This window comes from Pezoporus wallicus, unplaced genomic scaffold (genome assembly GCF_028554395.1).
Source record: "Pezoporus wallicus isolate ANWC-B61680 ecotype Strahan unplaced genomic scaffold, APGP_CSIRO_Pwel_v1 contig_5922, whole genome shotgun sequence".
NCBI classification, from domain to species: domain Eukaryota; kingdom Metazoa; phylum Chordata; class Aves; order Psittaciformes; family Psittacidae; genus Pezoporus; species Pezoporus wallicus.
In genome coordinates, this window is record NW_026637228.1 from 2,056,599 (window position 1) to 2,078,204 (window position 21,606).

At 38.6% G+C, this 21,606-nt stretch overlaps 1 protein-coding gene across 18 annotated transcripts in view; it reads right to left on the reverse strand.

Moving 5' to 3' along the window:
* Positions 1–21,606, reverse strand: part of ROBO2 (roundabout guidance receptor 2) — a 1,076,913-nt gene that overhangs the window by 893,331 nt on the left and 161,976 nt on the right. For 16 of the 18 annotated variants that reach the window (XM_057404343.1, XM_057404336.1, XM_057404341.1 and 13 more), the window contains exon 1: positions 6,114–6,245. The exons of the other annotated variants lie outside the window; for them this stretch is intronic. In XM_057404343.1, the coding sequence (XP_057260326.1) occupies positions 6,114–6,237 (124 nt within the window). In that variant the 5' untranslated portion in view covers positions 6,238–6,245. Of the gene's footprint in view, positions 1–6,113; positions 6,246–21,606 lie in introns of those variants that run through there. 18 annotated transcript variants of the gene reach the window in all.

Consider the following 21,606-nt stretch of genomic DNA (forward strand, 5'->3'; position numbering starts at 1 on the left):
GCCCTCATCTTTGTCATCTCCACCTGCACGAGTTTTAATACAGGTTACCAGACTTCTATATGGTATTTCAGATGTCTTCAAAGAGATGAAAAACAGACAAGCAAAGGCCATGTGCTCCAACAAAATATAAATGGGAAGCTTCACACGTCATCAGAGTCCTTTTGAATTCAGATTTCACTCTGAAGGTGGTGTAAAAGAAGGTGCAAAAATTTGCTTGTTATCATGGGATAGAGGCTAAATCTAGACTTTAAAGAAAACAGAAGACTGAATAAAATGCAGTTAATTTCACAGTCACTCAGTAACCAAATAGTCTTTTCCCTTTAAAGTATATTCAAAGCAGAACTATTAGAACATCTTCAGTACATCAAGTCCCATATTGTGTGTAGTCACACACTTTATATATTTGCAGTTAAACTAAAACTGCCAATCCACACTTAGAGTCCTCAGTTTCTAAAATTAGCTTTTTAGATCCTTATCTATGCACAAGCCACCTTACAAATACATTGAGCTCCCTCGGAAGCTACCAAAAAACTATTAATTTTTTTACTACACAAAATCAGGTCGCTTCTGTAAAATCATTTTAGGCCACCGAGTTTGAAACTTTTGGTCAGCATTTCATAAGCTTTTCCAATGTACAAGTGCATAGCAGCATATTTAATGTCACACGACTTAAGAAAGTCATACCACATGATAAAGAATTCATGCACCTTATCCTTGAAATAACATTAAATAAATTACTTTCAATAGACAAATGGCAAACTATATGAAGCATTACCCCCCCCAAATCACAGAAACTACACAAGTGAATCATATCGGCACAACTGACTGTGCTTTCCAAGTGTTGTGACTCGACTACCACACCAAAAGCTCTACCTCACCACATCCAATCAGTCCCCTCATGCTGAAGCATAAGGATAATTCTCACTAAAAGCCCAGGCTAACTGCATCCACATAAACGTTTCCTGTCTACTCCCCGTTCTTCAAAAGTCCCACCCTCCACCCCTTTATCCTCAGCACTCTGTGGACTTGAGGCAAATCAATACAAGCTCCTCCCGGAGGAAAAAAAGCTTTGTGAGTTTCCCTATGGGGTAAGTGAATAGTATTCTTGAATGGCTGCCAAGAAGACATCTAAATGTCTATAACAATTACCAGTGCTGTTGATGTGTGGGACTTTGTGACCATGCAGAGACTCTTTATTACAAATGCAGAAAATCTCAAGGCCTTATTTCCACCAAACTCAGTGTGTATGCGCTGCAAATTTGTTTTATATGCAAATGTCCACCTACCTGAGATGTCTGGGTGTCCAGAGTTACAGGCAGCAAGCAGCAGTCCAGTAACATACCTCCAACTCTAAGACTTTAGCCATTACTGTAATAATCTAATACTTTACCTCCAAATTCAGAAAGTCGGAGGGGGCGGGGAAGCGGGGGGTGCTGCTTTCTATATGGAAGAAAGTTTACAGAATTTTCTCTTCTGAGCTAATCTTTGACTTATGTTGATTTTGGTTTGAGCTGATCTTTGATTTACGTTGACCTATAAAAAGATTTGCAAATCTTTTGATTTCCAGAAAACATTTAAACTAGTGTTGATGGATTACACGCATCCTAAATAATACATGTGCTGATCAATCTGTAGGGAGACTGAATCTCATGCATACAGCTCCGTATCACGCTTACCAGCAACGCCTGGCCAGTGACACTTAAGATTTCTCACACTGGTACCTTTTGCCATAAAAATGATTAAACTGACATAGAGCTGAAATTGAAACTGAAATATAAGGCTGGATCACCGGCATAATAAACTTTGATTTAGTCATTAAAGAGACTATTGCTCCACTTCCATGAAGACTGAGAGGACAGGCACCACCCTCATCTATTTCTGTGGGGTGTTACACTGTGGTTGCATTTTAATGTTATTTCTCCAATTTGATCATAAGTAACTCCATTCACACTTTTAGTTCTGAAAATGGAAATTCTTCTGGTGAACCACAAGGGAGACATGAACAAACAACATTTGAGGAAAAGGCATATTTAATTTGCATTCCCAACCCCAGATCTGGTCCCTTCCCTCTGAAGTCTTTTCATCTCTGACTCTTCTCCTCAACCCTTGAGGCCTCTTTTTACTTTTGGGTGGTGTTGTTGGCACTGCTAGTGTATTGCTCTCACAAAGGACACCCTGGGGCATGCACAGGGTCTCTCTTTGCACCCTCATCAAGGTTTGCCTCAATCCTGAGGATCATCCCTCAGCCTTTTGGCTGGGGTGGTCAGATGGACCACCCCATCATCAGATGGACCAAATCCTGTTATGGAGGTCACCACATAAAGGTTCAGGCTCTTCAGATGTGCCTGATGGCCAGAGAAGGCACAGCTATCCTGTGATTGAACTATGACTAAAGACTTAATGTCCACTAAGAGCAGCGATGGTCCTAATGGCTTCAGCTCTTCTCCTCTGAACACTTTCTGCCACTCAGCCTTCACGCAGAGTTGTGAAGTACACTGATGTCTGCAGGAAGACAAGCATCATGCGTGATTTTCTTCTCCCCACACATTTTGCTGTTTGCCAGCTGAGGTAATACCCAGCCACCATACGTGGCATTTTCTGTGTACTGGCACTGGCTTAGCCTTGCCAGCTCCTCAACAGGCTGAAGTCCCAGGAGCAATAGCCCAGACAACCATGTCCCTGGTCCCACTTACATTGGTCTGTGATGCTCATCCAATGAGATGTACTACACACAGATGAAGGGAACATTTGATATTGCTGAAGATCTGTGAAAGGGGATAACTGCCCTGGTTTTCCCTGGTCAGGAATTATTATTACTATACTATTAGTATGCGTGTTGGGAAGATTCCCAAGCATGACACAAATCAGCAACTTACTGTAGATGCCCTTGGTAACATGGTTTAGTGGTGGACTTGGCAGTCCTGGAGTAAAGATGGGACTTGATGATCTAGTTGATTCTATGATTCCAGTCTCCATATTCTCACAGATGCCAATAGATGGACACAAAGCCCATATATGTGCATATGGATGTATACACTGGAAAAGTAATTCCCCCTGTCTTTACCCCCTCATGATATATGACGGAATGAAAACACTGTGGAAATAAATTCAGGAGGGGATAGGCATTAGCAATGCTTCAAATCTGCTTTCCGACTGAAGGTAAACTTAAAAGAGTACTTAATCTTCTTTTCCTAGTTTTTTGTTCTCCATATTATAAATCTTTCTTAAAAACTTGAACCATGGCATCTTATTTTGGGTCAAAGGCGAAAAAAAACCCAGTTGATTTGTACTTTCAGGTTCTGCTTTAAAAGTTCATTTTATCTTGATCATTAGTTTATAAATCCTGGGTTAAAGCACATCTAGAGACTGCATTCACATGAATTATCTGGAAAAGTTGTCTGGAGTAAAAACTTAAAAACAGCTAGAAAAACAATTCTCCTCTACATTTCTCCAAATCCACATATAAGACTCATTTCATTCCCTGACACCTGACATTACAACTAAATCAGAAAACCATTTCGACCCATAAATCCTTTTATTTTACTTGTGGGTAGCCATTTTTTAAAGCAAATTCCAAGGAGAAAACTACAGGTGAATAGAGTTTTTTCTCATAAATAATACAGAAAACTACACAATAACACCACAGAAAATGTCTTCTCAGAGCTTGTATCTTCAGCAATGAATTTATTATTATTTTTTTTAGTTATACCAACAGAATCTCCAGCTTCATTAACCTGTACTTGGACTGATCATGATCAGGGTCTATGCAGATACAGAAAACCAGCACTTTCCAAAGACGCCTTTACTTCACAGCATTGCTGAAACAGTAAGGGGCACAGAAAAACTTCAGAGGATAGTCTAAATCAGGTATTGCTGTCCACCACAGAAACTGACCTTAGTATACCTATACTATGATTCATACAATGCATTTCTGGACATGTGCATTCAGCATCACCTTTTCCTTCTGAACAATAGAGCTAGAAGGTGGTATGCAGGTGTCTGGCTCTCCTGAACCTCTTCAACAAAAATAAGTATCTGCTTCCATTTTGGGATGGGCTTCCCAGTGTGCTCCAGTGAGGTTTGCATGCTTAAATTTCATCAAGCAACACTAAGCTCCATGTGAACACCAATAAAAAGAATTTACAGTGTTGATATATAAGCAAAAGCTGATCCTTAATGTCTAATGGAAAGAGAAGTGCATATAACATGTTTTGGAAGTCAGAAACGCTCAGACTACATGACACCAGAAGACATAGGTTCTGTCAGATCCTGAACTTGGAACTTTCACTGGAAAGCATGCATCATCTTAAAGTCACACAACTCTCAAAATAACATCTATGTATGAAAAAACTACTGTACAGCAGGTATGTCTAGTTTTTGGCTGATTCAAGACCTGTGAGTAAAGAAGACAAATTGCTTCTTAGCCACCTCGAAACAGGTATATTCCTTATATTTGTTGCAGCTGCAAAGAACACCTCTAAGAAAACAAACCAACAACCCATATTAAGGTATTATTTTCTGCACTCAGATTCAGGGATTATTTTGTACCCATGATAAAAATTCTTCAGTAGAGCTCTTTGCTTCTATCAGAGGGCAGGCAAGAGACTAAAGCAATACACCTCTCATTTACCAGATTTAATTGAAAATGGGAGAAAAGGAAAAAAAGTTAACAGCATTTTTTAAATCCCAGGGACTTGACAGTGACATATATTCCTGACTCACATACCTCTGACAGGAGGTCAGGCTGCCCAGAGTAAATAGCAGCCTGTAATTATAAGCAAGGATAGCCAGCAGCAGCACTGTGAGATACATGCAATAATGTGATTTACAGGACCAGGAAATAATTTTCAGATATACTGTGCTGCATTAACAGTCCAGGTTAAGTGTGTGCTGCAACTTTTTCCCTTGAAGGTACAGTAGGTGGAAGATTTGTGATATCTTTAAAGGCAATAAAGGGAAATACGGGGGGTGGGGGGAGGGAGGAGTCTCCTGCTGAGATGTTGTGATAAATTATTAAAACTTCTTTTTAATGTTGATGCTACTCTTTAACCTCAGATCACAATACTGACAGCAGAGGAAAACTGGAAGTGCTGTTAAAGCTGTGATAAACACACCATGCTGTGGCAACACTTGTAAGGGGGGGAGAAAAGAAGAAAAAAATATCCTGGGGTGCCTCCAATCAGTAACATCAAGAAACAACCAGGGAGAAAACATCAAGTCATCTACAACCTCAATCCTTCAGTCCAAACAGTTATGAGATAACATTTATGCTCACTGAGCTATCTGATTACGAGACCTCAGTAACCCGTGTTTTCCATAAACAAATATCATGCAAAGAAGCAAAACAAAGTGAACTTTATGAGAAGGCACATTCAGCGAACAGTTCACAAAGCCTACGGGGTAAATCTTCTCAGCAGTTTTGAACAGAAGAGGAAAATGGATTGCTGCCTTCAAAAAATCATAAGTGTTTTTTTCAGCCCAACAATTTTTTTTAAATAAAGTTAACGCAATTTATCTTTATTAACACATCAACACTGACATAGCCAGTCAGCCAATTAGTGCTGCTGGCAGTGCATTTCACAACATTCATGTACTCTAAAAGAATGTCTGTCTAGTCATTTTTACCACATACACTAACAATTCTGCTCTCAAAATAGGCTGCTTGCTTTCTCTCTTCTGCTTTCCTCTTCTTTTCCAAGACTATAACCCCCTATAATGGGGGTAACATCTCTTGCAACACTGCCACAAGCACCTGTCCCAGAGTCTCCAGAACAAAAAGATTAATCTGAATTCTCATAGTCAAAAAAAAAAAACCACACAGCCTCGTTTCTAAATAGCATACATTTATTTGTATACAGGCCTTAAATGTTATTCTGCTAATGGTAAAATGCAAACTAAAATTCCTGCAAGGAATACATCCCTTACAGAGTCAGTTAAGCAAACTAACAAGAAAACAAATTAAACTCCATGCTCTCTTTTCAGCATCCTATTGCAAGCCCACATGGCAACCTGAAATCTGAGTCACTCAAAACAGCATAGGTATTCTCCTTAGATGACCTCTAATGCAGAATCTTTCCCAAACATCCATTACAAAACTTTTGCTTTCCACTTACCCCCCTTCCAGTGTTTGCCTTTGGTCCTGCTAAGCTTGCTCAAGGCTGGTCCAGAGAAGAGCAACATCAAAATGAAAAGAAGTTCAAGCATAGTAATTTTCCCCCGTTTCACTGATAACAGCATTTCCACAAGTTATTACAAAAAAAAAAAAAGAAAAAAATATATTAAAAAAAAAAAAATCTTACATCTTCTCCCACACTTTCTGTTTGGTTAAGGAGTGATTAATCATTGAAAAATCAGAGCAAAAAGTAGCTTTACTCTCCTTAGATGCTGAAGTAATATCTCAATGATGTAGCCCTGAGGAAAGCCACATTTCTCACTGATCCGGTTTCTTTCCCACAACATGCAGCCTGCACTGCTGCTACTACAGTAGCTATAAAATAATTTCTGCTCCTCACTTTGGCTTCTGTGGGAATATATTCCTCAGCTTGCAGCGTGAGCTTGATCGAGAATGATAAAAACAGTAATGCTCGTGTCCAGCAGAAAAGAGAAAAGATGTCAGGATTGTGAAAAAAGATGAGAAGCAGTTGTACTGACAGCTTTAAGCCTGACTGTCTGATCCTAATAGCTGTGCAACCAACCAAATTGCTCTTTTAAGAGTAATAAGGCTTCAGCGAAAGCTGGTGTCACTGCCACTTGGGTAGGTAGTGCAGGGCTTGAAAATCACCAAGGAACCTGCTAGAGATAACGACTGCCACGGTCCCAGCTCCGAACGCAGAGGGCTGAGCAGAATACAGCATGCACAGGGAGCATTTAATCTCTATTGTGTAGAGGAGATTTCCTGCTATACGTGTGCAACTGCTCAGGACTTTTGACTGCATTTTATTAAGGCTTTAGTTCATACTTCATACTAAAATGCAAGCTTCAAGACACTAATTACTCCCAGCATTTCCCAAGTAGTTATTGCATGGCAAAAATCCTGCACGCTTGCTTTTTCTTTTTTTTTTATCTTAAAGTAGCAAGCAGGAAGAACAAATCCTTAGCAGAAGCAGCAATCTTTTCACTGCTCAGAGCAGCTCTGCATTTTATATTTTCAACTGTCTATCCTCAGGATCTCCTAAATCCAGGGGGTGGGGGTAGAGGGCGGAGAGAGAGAGAGAAGGGGGAAAGATAAAAGGGGGCATTCAGGAGTACAGATATTTTCAAAATAACAGATTGCAGTCATGATTTTTCATTGAATTGTTACAGAAATAATGTAACTACCTACATCTCCAGATGTCTGTCTAAGAATGCCGAAGCTGGCAGTAAACACAAGAGTTTCTGTGCCAAATCTTAGATTTTCACAAAGACTTCTGTTCACAGAAAGATTCATGACATTCCGTCTGCTCAAACAGTCTTGTCATGCCCAGTGTTAACTTAAGTATGCCCAGTAGCCTGAATTCATCTACAGTTTGGCATTTAGTTGTTTCCACATAAGCATTCAGCGTTCAAATCAATGAGCCAAAAACCTTGAGCTGTAGATTTATATATATTAAAAAAAAAAAAAATCAATGTCTTTAGAATGACAAAGCAACAATGGTCACAAATTCCCTGAAGTTATCACATTTTCAACCATGGACATGATGCCCTTTTCGGTGCAACATTAAAAGGAGGATATTAATAAATCTGAAGCCTTGCTTATTCGTCTGAATAAAGAATGATATTTTGACTGGTGGAGACAATCATGAACATCTACGTACAGGCATTTTTTTAAACAAACAGCATGTAACATCACAAACAAGAAAATATTGGAACTCCACCACATCAACTATGAAAAGTTTTTTATTTTCTTTTAAGTTCTAAAATATATTTATGGGCTGGTTAGAACATTTGCATTTAGACAGGGATAAAAAGCATGCTGATATACAGTAGTTTTTCATCCCTCTGTGCATTAATTTTTAAAAGTTGTAAGACATCTTACCAGATGCTAGGTCTGATATATCAAGGCTGATGCTTATGGCTTAGTTGCCAAAAATTAGGTCAGTATCTATCATGTAGAGTCACCAAGCTGTGGCTTCTTACGTTAAATTTCTCTATCAAGCCGTTCTTAATCACCACTAGCATTGCTAATATTTAAAACACCATTTCTTCCATTTCTCTTTCAACAGTTACTGAAATAAGGCAGACACTTCACTCTGATTGCCTCCGTAACACTCTTCTGAAACTAGCACAATACTGCCATGTCAAAGCATCAAAAAAAATCACAAGCTCATATTGACAGGTTTCAAATTTTTTTATGTCCAGGTAATAAAATGACCTTAAAATTGAAACAACCACCACCACCCCTTTTGGGTACCACTAGGCAAATTTAACAGCTTAAGAGTTTGAATCAAACAAACACCTCCAATGTCCAAAACATGTGACAACTCAGTCATGCCTTAGGAATTCTAATGGGATCATTCTCTTGGCCATCTCTGCAGCCTCATGTCAATCCTGTCTCTCACATCCTTTCTTCAGTCTCTGTCATGCTTTCAGATTTTATAATCCCCTTCAAACTTGCCACCCTGTTTCTGTCCCTACCCACATAGAAGCCAGCTGCTGTGGGGAAACCTGTTTCTACTGGTGGCTGGCATCCTCAAAATACCTCCTTGGTTCCTATACTGCAAAAGAATTCGACTTCTCCAGCTTGGACACCTTGTATTTTCAGTGTTAATGAAAGCAGTGGCTACTGGAAGATATTATGAGCTACTGTCAGCTTTTTGCCAGCTCTGACACATGCCTCCAGCAGCCTTAGCAGGATTAGGTACCCCTTGAGTAGCAGCTCAAGTAACGTGGCAGGAGAAGGGAAGGACCACCCAATACAAGAGCTAGAGGGAAATCATCACGGCAGCTAGTCATGGGTATGTTTGGTTCAGTCTAATGCCTGAAGAACTCAGACTTCCACTCTACTATGGTTTTCTGGATTATTTTGCAAAAGCTAGGTTATTAAATCCACTTTGTATATATTAAGTGTGAGCTGGAAGACCTTCAGGGAAACACAGAAAAGTGTTACCACTTCCCATGAAATTTAGTCGTGTTTTTTAATGTCCTTGTTTCTAGGTTCATAAGAATTTCAATTTTCCAGAGCTGAAATGCCTCCAGAGAAAAGACAGTTTCAAGAAAGATTATACAAACTTTATAGGCTGAAACATCAGAAAGACAAATAAAAGAAACCCAACATTTATTTTTCCTTCAAGTTATCATGATTTTTAAGTCAACATTGGTTTTTAGAGTTGTAAAACAACTAATTTGTAATTCTATTTCATGCTTTGAATTTGCAGTACTAGAAAGAGAGAAAAGTAAGCAGCTTCTCCTACCTTTATGTCTGTTATTATTACAAGTAAAACTCTTATGAGAGCTACATGAGACAAACCAATCCCATTACAATTAAATGTCCCTGACATCCAACCAGTCTTTGAAAGGATCTCTTACACCCTTCAACATCCTTTATGACAGCTTACACCAGTCATGAGTATGAGACTATTTAATAGTTTCTAAGCACAGAACTCACATTAAGACAGACCAAATGCCCTTCTTTTCTATCATCACACCTTCAGTAGTGTTCAATCTCAGATGCTTATGGGAAAAGTACAATGGTAAGAAAGCTCTAGCAGAGCTTACAATTTGCCCTGCCTGCCAGCCTCTGCTTGTGAAAGGCTTTAAGACTTCTTAACTAGAGACTGTATCACAGCAATCAAGACTGATACTTCTTGACTTTGTCTAGCTCCTTTTTGGATTCATTTATGCTCTTCTCCACTCCCATAGTCCCTGGCAATAAGTTCCACGGATTTAATTACTTGAAGCCTGAAAATCATACTTCATCTTGTTTCTTTGAAAAATACACTTGACAATTTTATTGAGATAATTTTGGGTTTCCATCACCTTTCCTCATGTCATGGTATTCAAATATACCCTGCCTTTATACCACTTAATTCCAGTAAGAAAAGTCCTCCCCTAGTCTTTTCTCAGACCAAAGATGTTCCATACTCACAATTGCCCTTTCTGCCTTCACCTTAAATATAGGCAGTTCAAATTTAGTGTTTATGAGACGAAGTCAGATGAAAAGCCTGCAGTATTCAAAATTAATTACCAGTTCCATATTTGTTGCCTCATTCTGGTCATGAAGCTAAAGGGCAGCAGCTACCATTAAGCCGGCACTATGTTTATAAATGCCTGCAGCATTAATGGATACAGAGGTTCTTTTTAATTAACAGAATTTTAAGGTGTTTACTCAGTGGAAGCATACATCAGCAACCTAAATAACAAACCACCAGTGAGATATTAAACATCCAAGTTAGTTTAATCTGCAGTTGTTGTATCCGGTTATTTGGTCACCCTTCCGTATTTTCCTTCTTTTTACTAATCGCTCTTTGGCACAAAGGACTACTGGCATAAGTACTTGGTTAAAACCCCCAAGCTTGAATAAGCAGCAACAGTAACTTCATGGAAGCTTAAATATCACAGCCCCTGAGCAACACGCTCTCTTAACGGTGATATCTTGGAGAGGTCTGTTGCTTGCAGACTATAGGAGGAACAGACAGAAGCCTAGACTGCTCTCTAGTCCTCGGTATTTGCCATCCAGATCCCATTTCTCTATGGTGAAGGTTACAGACTTTCACATGATCTTTCAGTATCCACAAGAAATAAGGCTTTGATCATTCAGTAGCGTTTGGTAACAAAAGCATTCTTCATGCTTGTATTTCCTGGCACTTAATTGTTCCATTGCCTTAACATTTGGAGCAGCTCAGGAAGAATTGCACCTTTTACTCTTCCCACTTCTGAACACTGGACAATCGACATAAAGTTATTGCAGAAGAAGATTGAAATGACTGCTTAGAGAGTCATGATTGAGATAAGGAGGAATGGAAACAGAAACCGAAATGCCCACCAACTCCCTTCAGAAGTTACACAAATATCATTTTGTCCCACCTCTTTCCTTTTCAATTCTCACAAAGATCCCATATACCCAGCATTTGGCAGTATGAAAATGTCCATGACTAAATGAACTTTGCAAAAGGAATATAATCAACACTGAACACTATAAGATAAGTATTGCAGCCTGCACCGCAGGCATGAAAAATATTTTTCCACTGTCTACCTCACCATATACAGAGGCCCAGGTTGCCGTAAGCCATAATTAATTCAGTTCTTTTTAGGCATGAAAATCATTTTGATTTTAAATACCTTCAGCTTAGGGCATTTTCAATATCTGTGGAAACCTCCTGGGGATTTCTGTTAACCACAGACACCAACGGGAACATTTTTGGATACTCGCAATACAGTACATTGCCAAATATATGCACAGCATTTTAGATCAAAAATCTATTTTAAATTCCTTCCATTTTATGTGATTTCCAAGGATTAAGAAACCAGTACTTGCCCAAAGTGCAATCTGCACTTCCATTGCACGTATTCTGAAAAAAGATTATTTCTCCTTCATGAATACAACCAAATAAATGAAGTTCTGAGAATCATTGTGTGCCAGTCCCCAGTTACTACATTTACTTTGGTTTTCACTGGTAATACACACCCACAAGAGTCTCATTTCTCATCATAGCTAATTGGTAGGGTTTTGTTGTTGGTTTTTTTTTTTTTATAAGACAACAAGAAAGCTTGATGTACAACAATTTACCAGTTTTAGTGCAATAGAAGAAACACATTCATAACGGGGACAGTAAGTGCAAGGCTCAACTTTCTACACTGAAGGGTTTTTGTCATAGAATCACAGAATGGTTTGGGTTGGAAAGGACCTTAAGATCAACCAGTTCCAACCCCCCTTCCATGGGCAGAGACACCTTACACTGAACCACGTCACCCAAGGCTCTGTCCAACCTGGCCTTTGAACACTGCCAGGAATGGAGCATGGAGTAAATACTTCTCTGGGCTCACTGTGTCAGCGCCTCACCACCCTCACAGTAAAGAACTTCCTCCTTATATCTAACCTAAACTTCCCCCGATTTAAACCTATCACCCTTTCTCTTCTCACTACAGTCCCCAATGAAAAGTCCCTCCCCAGCATCCCTATAGCCCCCCTTCAGATACTGGAAGGCTGCTACGAGGTCTCCACACAGCCTTCTCTTCTCCAGGCTGAACAGCCCCAGCTTTCTCAGCCTGTCTTCATATGGGAGGTGCTCCAGCACCTGATCATCCTCGTGGCCTCCTCTGCACTGGCTCCATCAGCTCCATGTCCTTCTTACGTTGAGGACCCCAGAACTGGACACAGTGCTCATGTTTATGCTTAGAGGTCTAAGGACTTTCTGATACTGTTTAGATTATAGTTTGTAGAATGAAGAAAAGCACAAAAGTGATTTCATATTATTTTGTACTTCTGAATCAGAATTTATCTATGATCTACTGAATTTATACAATTCAGTATAATAAGAACAATAATAATTGACTTTGAATTTACCAATTACTCTAGTCTTTAATCATCTTCTGTTTCAGTTCAAAAAGTATACATTTGCTTAATGGGCTTTGTAGGCAAAATGCTTGGTAAAGCATGTGAGAAAACCAACTTTTTTTTTGTCAATATTTTTAATAAAACAATTAACTTAAATAATCTTATCCCCTACATTAAGCAAAGTTTCTAAATTGGTTCCTCACTGATAATATACTATAGTTCCTTTGAAATGCAATTTCTGAACTGCATCCAATAATTTTATTGATGTCTATATGTAACAAACATAGACAGTATATACAGTTAAATAGTAATAAATAATAAATAAATATATAATTATATTCTAAAATGTGTAATAAATATTATGTATTTAACAACACAAATTGTTAAACAACATAGATACATCGTTTCCCAAGAAGCTGCTTTGGTATGAAAAATACTGTATAAAGTCATAACTCACAAGAAGAGGTAAAACCACTGATGTTCTGTACAACCAGTGAAAATACATTGCTATGATTTTGACAAGGGAGAAAGAAAAAAATAAAAAGGCAAATAATTCTGATTTATTTATCTTTTGGTATAGAAAAATCCCAATATATTTATTATTTTATTGTATCCTATTTTGTTCTATTTTCAATCCAGAAATAGAACATTTATCCAAAACACAACTATGAAATTATCTGGAACAAAACTTAGCACACACTACCTACCCAACAGGAGGGGAATAAAGACAACAGAGTAATTGAGGACAAGGAAACTTGCAGCTAGAGAAGATACTAGGATTTGTTTTCACAAAGTCTATGTAGAACAATAGTTATACTTTGAAAATACTTGAGCTACCATCCTAAAGTAACCTTTTTTTAACTCTCCTTGTGGGCTTACTTCTAACATCTATGAAGAGGAGATAGGAAAGCTAAAAAGTACCATTTTGTACATAAAGAAATCGTAACTGCTTACCATGACTTACAGTCAATAAATAAACTCTGGTTATCAGTCAGAGAGAAAAATAATTTGCCCTCACATTTAATTTTAAAATAGATCTCTAAATACAAGAGCCTCAAAGCATATCACGTTTCTCCCAGTGTTTTGCCACTTTTGGCATTGTTCTAGACCTATTTACTTTAAATTTTGCTATGCACAACTTTGAAGCCATAAAATATTAGCTGGTCCTTTCCTTCTGCTTCTAATTCATTTTTAAAGCGCATGTCACTGCAATGCCCAACAGCCCCATCAGGAGGAACTGACTAACATCAGTCTATCAAGTATCTCCAGATGTGATCTACAGAAATTAAACACACAAAAAAGACAAGCTGAATCATAAAATATTTGGCATCTTCATAAAATGAAGATGCTGGGAAAAGACAAGTTTTATTGGAAAATGGAATTTAGTAGAATCTGAAATTCCAAATTGGAAAGGAAGGACCACCAAGATGTAGCAGAGTTCCTTCAGGAAATACTGCTTGTGACAAGGGATGTATCTGCTTCCTCTGAACAAATATTGATCCAGTAGGCTTTGTGTTTGGGAGCCACCAGTGCTGCTGATGGTGTCACTTTTCAGGTGACTTGAAACAATGAAACCCTGACTAATTGCAGTTATTCAAGATATTAGCTTGTTTTTCCTTTTATGCGGTATTGAAGTTTCCCTGAGGACACGTTCAAGACAAAAGATGTAGAGGTGACTCCACACTTCTGCCTTTGACTTCTGAAGTGCTCAAGTGAAGAATCTCATTTCTCAGCTGGGATTTCAGACACAAATCAGAAGTACCAAGAATTACCAGACAAGGGCGTAACGTGTCAGTATAAAAGCTGTGCTGAAATGCCACATTGCTCATACACCTGCAGCTTTAAATACTGGAGAAATTCTTGTGGAGTGCCCCAGGTTAGCAATTCATTAGCAAAAGAAGGAAGCAGGTTTGGCTGGCTTGGTTGGGTTATCTGCTCACCCTTTTCAAGTTCAGAACAAACATCTATGTGACAGACAACACCTACTAAGACACACCTGCTTCCATCCTTTGTTATATTTTCTGAGCATAAAGTCAAAATGGAAGATTTCTCTAACTCCTAAGGATTTATGAGTGTCTTTTAGAGACAGCAAGTATCGCATAATCAGCATTTGTCCAAAATACTGAGACAAACACTACACAGACTCCTGCTAAGCAAATATCTGCTGTTGCACTTAAAATGCATTTGGATTTAATTGCAATTCATGTGTTCAAGATACTTTTGTTTACATCAGTGCAAAACCAATTGCTGATTAAGGATATCTTCAAGTTCTGCATCCATTCTTTTTCCACTTTGGTTACAGATATCGAGAAATAAAACTGTATCTGTTCTGTCAAGTAAATTCAAACCCCCTTTTTAAGAATGTTCTGGTGTTGTAATATATTTACACTTCAGTAATCACAGGCTACATCTGCCCAACTATATTGAAATGGGAAACAAACCCAAACTGTGGCAATCCAAAGTACCTATATACGTTTAGGTCCGGTCTTACTTTTGTTGTGAAACAGCCTGCCAGGCAGGGAACTTCCATATCAGGCAGCAGAACTGGATCAAATGTTCATACATGAAATTGAGACACAGCTACAACAAGACACCTCATCTTCCACAGCCATCACTGGCAATCCTGAATTCATTCAAACAACATGGGTTTTGTTTGTTTGGGGGTTTGTTTTGGGGGCAGTTGAGGTTTCTTTTCTACTTCTACTACCACTGCAGAGCCCACGCTAACAAAAGAAACTGGACTGCATTCAAATGTAGCTCATACATCAGGTGCTGTTTGACACTTACACTGCAATCCCAAGGGCCAACCCCACTGGACTACAACCAAGGCCAGAGAGTACAACACAATGATGTTGCATAAGTATAAATGACCTACAGAATTCTTTATTAAAGCTGCTCATTCACAGGGCAAAAGAACTTAGCAAGGCTATAATCCTAGCCTCAGTTTGCTCTGCCTTATGTTAGAAAATTTAACTTATTATTCACAAATTAAGAAAAATTTATGTGTAAGTCCTTCTGAGAAAAGCTTATCCCCACCCCTACCTTTCCACAGCATTGTCAGAGCGTTCCACAATGGACCGAGGCCACGCTTCAAGCACGGTTTGGTAACAATAGCATAATCTCTTCCTATGATGGTTTTTACCATTATAGTTAACTGCCTTCCACTCTTATTCAGCATGTAAGAATATTTCCCTTTAAACAACTGGCACTATTAAACAACTACATAAACGTTTGACTGCAAGTGGCTTTCAGACAAGTTGTACAAAACCATCAAACAAATAGGCAAAACGTTGTTATTGCTGTTAGAGGATCGAATACATGCAGCAAAATTAAAGTTGGGTTATTCCTCTCTACCTGGATGTCTTGCAGAGTCATCAGAGGTGGCATTATAAGCATGACTGAATAAAACTATTTATTATAAGGTTTTTGCCTACAGCGTTGTAAGGATGTGTTATAGCAACACAGTAGGAAGAAATGTGATCTTTCATTGGTTTCACTCTGGTGACCAGGGGCCAGATGACAGTGGATAATCAGCAAAGGCTATAATTTATCACGGCACTGTAATGGATAGCAGCTTTATAAGACAAGCCAGCACAGCAGCAGACCACCACCCAAGAAGCAGAACAAGTTGTTCTCCAAGGCACAGGTGTTCATACAAGTGTGCATGTGTTTGCACACATACAGCAGTGTGTCGTATCTGTGCTGAACATGCCTTGCTCAGAGGTTGAACAGAACAACTGGGCATTCGCATACATGCAAGTACTTTGATAAGGCACTTAATGTGCATACTGCAATGCATTTCAGTGCCTTTTCCTGGTACACGCATTTTAATAAGGTCATAGCCTGCATGTTTCACAGATAATAATTCTGCTCTTTCCCTCAGCATGGAAAATTCTGCCTTATGCAGAGGTGGTAACTCTGGCTTCAAACAATGCACTACAGATATACCTAACAGTAAGAAACTACCTCAAGGTGAGGGATGCAGTGCTCTGACACATGCAGCACAAGTGACTAGAAGTCTCATTCCTGTACCCAAGAAGTGAGCTTTCACTACAGACCTATTCCTGAGTATCAGAGGCCTCTCAGAGTTACAATACCAAGGTTATGACCCAAAGCCTGTGCCTTCCATCCTGGCAGCTGCCAACCAAAACCTACACAAATGCATAGATGCTGACACAAGCAGACTTTTCATCATACAGGAACTGAAGTGAGTCCAAGTGATTTTACACTGCTAGCTGAATGTTGACTTCTGTACTAGCTCTCCTTTGCGCAACAGGATGCAAAGGATTCTCCAGTGCGGCACCAGACCTTAAAATGCCATGCCAACACACCTCTCCCTATAACATTGTGTTATAAGCAGCAGTGCAAAATCAGAAATGCTGAGCTGAAATTCTTCTAAAGTTTCCAGTCAGTCAAAATCATCAGATCATACCTGTGTGAGAATTTAACAGGAACGCTCATACAGGTGATCCAATCTCAGATTTAGGCAGAAGCAGGTCCTTCTCCTTCTTGGAGAGGCTAGGTAAATTTCACCTATTTATTCTGTTTCTCCGATCTCTCCTTCCCACTCTGCCAGAAGCCCCAAATCATTGTCCTGGCTGACAGCCTTGAAAGCTGCATGAAATCTATGAAAGCAAGTGGCGTATGCTCACCAACTTCCATGAAGTTTAGATCAATCTCACAACCTTCAGCTTAAAACTCAGTGTCATTTTCACTACTAATTGAACAATTCAAAGTCCATCCATCTGAGCTCCTATTTTAAAAAGAGGCTTTTCTTGTTCAAGTAGAGTAAGCTTTATCAGATATGGCCCCATAAAGCTTCCTATATCCCTGAAATCAATTGTCATATGCTTGCTCCCAGCTTTCCCCACATCTGCCTTTAGCAATTGAAGTCTCATTCCCTCTGTGAAACAGGCAATAAATCACTTCCATTGTATTGAGTGAAAAATAAATCATAAACTTTGAAAAACAAGAAGTTTGTAAGAGGTATTGTCTCTGATTTGTAAAGTAAGGGAAAATCAAGTGTTGGAAGGGACTGGTGTCTGCATATGCCATCAAAGGGTTCCATAAATATGTTCCAGTGAGGTTCTTGTGCTTAAGTGCGCATATAGATGTATCCTGAGGAACTAAAGCCCATTCTTACCTATATTCAGCTTTTAAATATAGCCTCAACTTTTATTTTTCTGACTTTGCTGTTTTTCTCCACAAATGAAAATGAAAAGGGTTTCTTACCCCTTAATATACACATGCAGTGGAAACAGTCCTAGAATAACCTATAGCTTCCTATGAGTTCTTTGACTTTTACAGCTCTAAGTAAACGCCAATATGCATAATTAACCCCCAAATGGAATATACTTGTATATTATAGAGCAGTAATGTCTTTTAAACTTAGGTATAACTGACCAGTGCTCTTTCTGCATCAAAGTCCTGAATGTGTGACCACATTCTTGCTCTTCTGGAACACAAGACCGTCAGAAACTCATATCTAAATACGTAAAGAGAATGATTTGCCATCATCCTGACATTTCTTCAACAATATTCAGTCAAACTACTGGTGTTTCATACCACTGCTGTGTTGCTACAGTAAGTTTTTAAAGCTTGAGAGGAGACATCATATCCTTAAGCTTCATGAAGAGCACAGACGGTTGCTATAGATTTCTTCTAATTATGTTATCTTCTCAGATATCCTCCTACATCTTTTAAGATATTTGAACATTTAAAAAAAAATCTGAAATTAATCTTCTTACCCTAAAATATAAAAATACATAATTCTTATTAAAGGAGCCCATATTTTACTAAAATTTCAGGAGGATAGTTTGAAGACAGGAACTAAATAGCAGAACACATTCTGCAAACCAAACTTCTGCTAAGATCCTCATTTTGTTTCACAAAAAAAAAAATAAAATATCCAAAAAATAGGAGAAATTTATTGTCTTTGCCTAAAATTACTTATGAGAAAATGAAAGTGGATTAATTTAATAAAATTCAATGGAGACTAAACCAGGCTGATACTGAGAAAAAATGTTACATCTACAGTATAGAATTGTGCATTTGTTAGAATCATAGAATAGTTAGAGTTAGAAAGGACCTTAAGATCATCTAGTTCCAACCCCACTGCCATGGGTATGGATAGCTCACATTAAACCACGTCACTCAAGGCTCTGTCCAACCTGGCCTTGAACACTGACAGGGATGGAGCATTCACAGCTTCCTTAGGCAACCCATTCCAGTGCCTCACCACCCTTACAGTAAAAAACTTCTTCCTTATATCCAATCTAAACTTCCCTTGTCCTAGTTTTAACCAGTCACCCCTTGTCCTATCACTACAGTCCCTAATGAAGAGTCCCTCCCCAACATCCCTGTAGGCCCCCTTCAGATACTGGAAGGCTGCTATGAGGTCTCCACGCAGCCTTCTCTTCTCCAGGCTGAACAGCCCCAACTTTCTCAGCCTGTCTTCATACGGGAGGTGCTCCAGTCCCCTGATCATCCTCGTGGCCCTCCTCCTCTACACAGCTTGGTGTCATCGGCAAACTTGCTGAGGGCGCACTCAATCCCACTGTCCACGTCAGTGACAAAGATTTTGAACAAGACCGGTCCCAACACCGATCCCTGAGAGACACCACTCGTTACTGGTCTCCAGCCGGACATTGAGCCATTGACCACAAAGTGGAACTAGTTTTCATTTTATACCTTCAGAAGTACTGGAAGGAAAATACAATATCTAATTTTACAATAACTAGTTTTGAGTTTAAGCATAGTCTCTCAAAAGGAGTTTGCAACTGTTATTTTGACTTGGCCACCTTTTTAGAATACATCTGTATGGCTATAGATAGAAGTGACAATTTTCCTAAGATTATTAAGAAATTAAAAACCAGTGAAGTACTATGCTTAAAAATTCTATTTGCATTTTATCTGTCACTGAATTTGCCCTAATTGTCCACTACTGTGACAATGTCTGAGCTGAATACTGTGTGTCTTTATGTACATTAGCACCCAGCAATTAGCTTGGCAATAATTATATACTATTTCTGACCTCTTTGTGCAGCTGGCAGAGGGTGTGGGGTTTTTCAATACATCTTCTGCAACTTTAAGTAATGGAAAAAAAGTAGAAAAACGGAGTTTAGGAACTGTAGGAAACAATTAGTAACTTTCCCAATAGTTCCTTATGTATGTAAAGACTTGGAGAATTCATATATATATTGTAATTACATGCGATAGATTTGAACTATAATGGCTTTCCTAGATAACCTCTGCTCCTTTTGCAGCTCACTGAATGCCTGTATGATTTCATAACTGATTCTGTGATATCCATAAGTGACAATGAATTTTATTTCTTTTTTAAAGCAATTCTTCATTAAATGTGTTTCTGTAAGTAGGTACAGTATTTAAATGTTTTCAATCTTGCACTGGGTTTCTTCACTAAAACATTTTTCTCCACTATAATGACACTGAGAAAGAACAAAGCTGCCTACCTCAAGCATTTGATAAAGGGCTAAGAAAACACAGGTAACACATTTCTCCGTACTGCACTGGTTCAGTTGCTTACTTATTCCTGCTATTTTATTAGTTTCTCAAATGGGAGATGTTCCATGATTAGAGATATTTTTAAATGAAGAGATCTAATTTCCCCCACAGGTATGTGCATGTAAGACTCATCAAAGCTAAATGTCAAAAAGAATTAAAGATAAAATACTGATTTTAGCAAAACTGTAAAAAACTATATTTACATCTCTCTATATGCAAGCCATGGGTAGTTCATTAACATTATATGTCAGCAAGGTTGCAGGTCAATTTAGAAATCCAATTGCAAATCAAGGAAAAACTACTTGCAAATGACATCTGGCTTGACCTTCAAACCCTAATAATCTAGAGCAAATCAGATCGTTAAATTATAATCCAAAATTAAGTTTATGATTAATAGAGTTCAGAAAATGAACTGCAATGGATAATGGCGCTTTATCTGGTCCATGGACTATTCATGAGCAGATCACAGCTCCATAGCATTTCTTGATGCCATGTTTTTAACATCATGTTAAACTTCCTCACTGATGGGTTCTCACAGAATCTTAAATCCAGATGTGGTGAGAGAACTCCTACTGCCACGGTACCTGTTTGTTGGGCAGGGGAGCAGGGAATGGCTCCTAACTCAGGTTTGTACGTGTAAGACAAATGCAGATGTCAGACTGAGGAGATGGAATGAGTGTGTTGCCTTGCAGCACTAGTCGGACCCATAGTTTGGCACAGTTTCAGATATGTCCATGGGAGGCATCTCTGAAGTGTCTCCTTGGACTATGAGACCTACATACTGTAGATAACATTTTAGCTCTGTTACTGTGCTCCTCATGATACATAAAAAGACCCTTAAAACTTCTATTATCTGCAAGTAAGAGGATTTCTCTGATCAAGTATGAGGCAACAAGTAGGCAATTCTAACTAAATCCATAGGTTCCTCTTTTCCAAAGTAAGCACAAGTGAAATTAGCAGAAACCTCAACCAATGTCTGTGCCAACCAGAATTTACAGTTACAATGTGGCATTCTGTTAATTTGTCAACATTAGCAATAATCCTTTACAAAAGATTATTACTATAGATCAAATTACAGGCAGCACCATAAAATGACATGATTGTGTTTTTAAAATGATGATTCCACTTTCTGTGGAAAAAAAGACCAACAAACCTACACATCATATTGTAGACCAGACTGCGTACCAGCCTGAGATAATAATGAACAAACTCTTATGCTGTACCTGCAAGACGTCCAGGAGCAAAGTTTGGATAACCTATATGTAAATAAAATAACACTACCATGCAGCTGCTTCAGAAGAGAGAGTTATGTAGACTGAAAACCCCACAAACTGTAAGCAGATGTTTCCTGTAGGCTTGCATTAAGATAATGGAAGAAATACTTTAATAAGCACAAAAACCCTGTTAGATTTTGCCTCTTAACTCCTATCACTGTCATAGCAGATGTCGTTTTACTCCATATGTTAATCCATCTACATATATAACTTTTAATACCAAAGTACCTGCACAGTTTCTAATCCCGTAAGGTTTCGTTCTCACAACATATAAAAGAGTGGGCAGTTTACAAACAAGCAGCTGAGAGGCAAACTGAGATTAAGACTTGGGCAGTT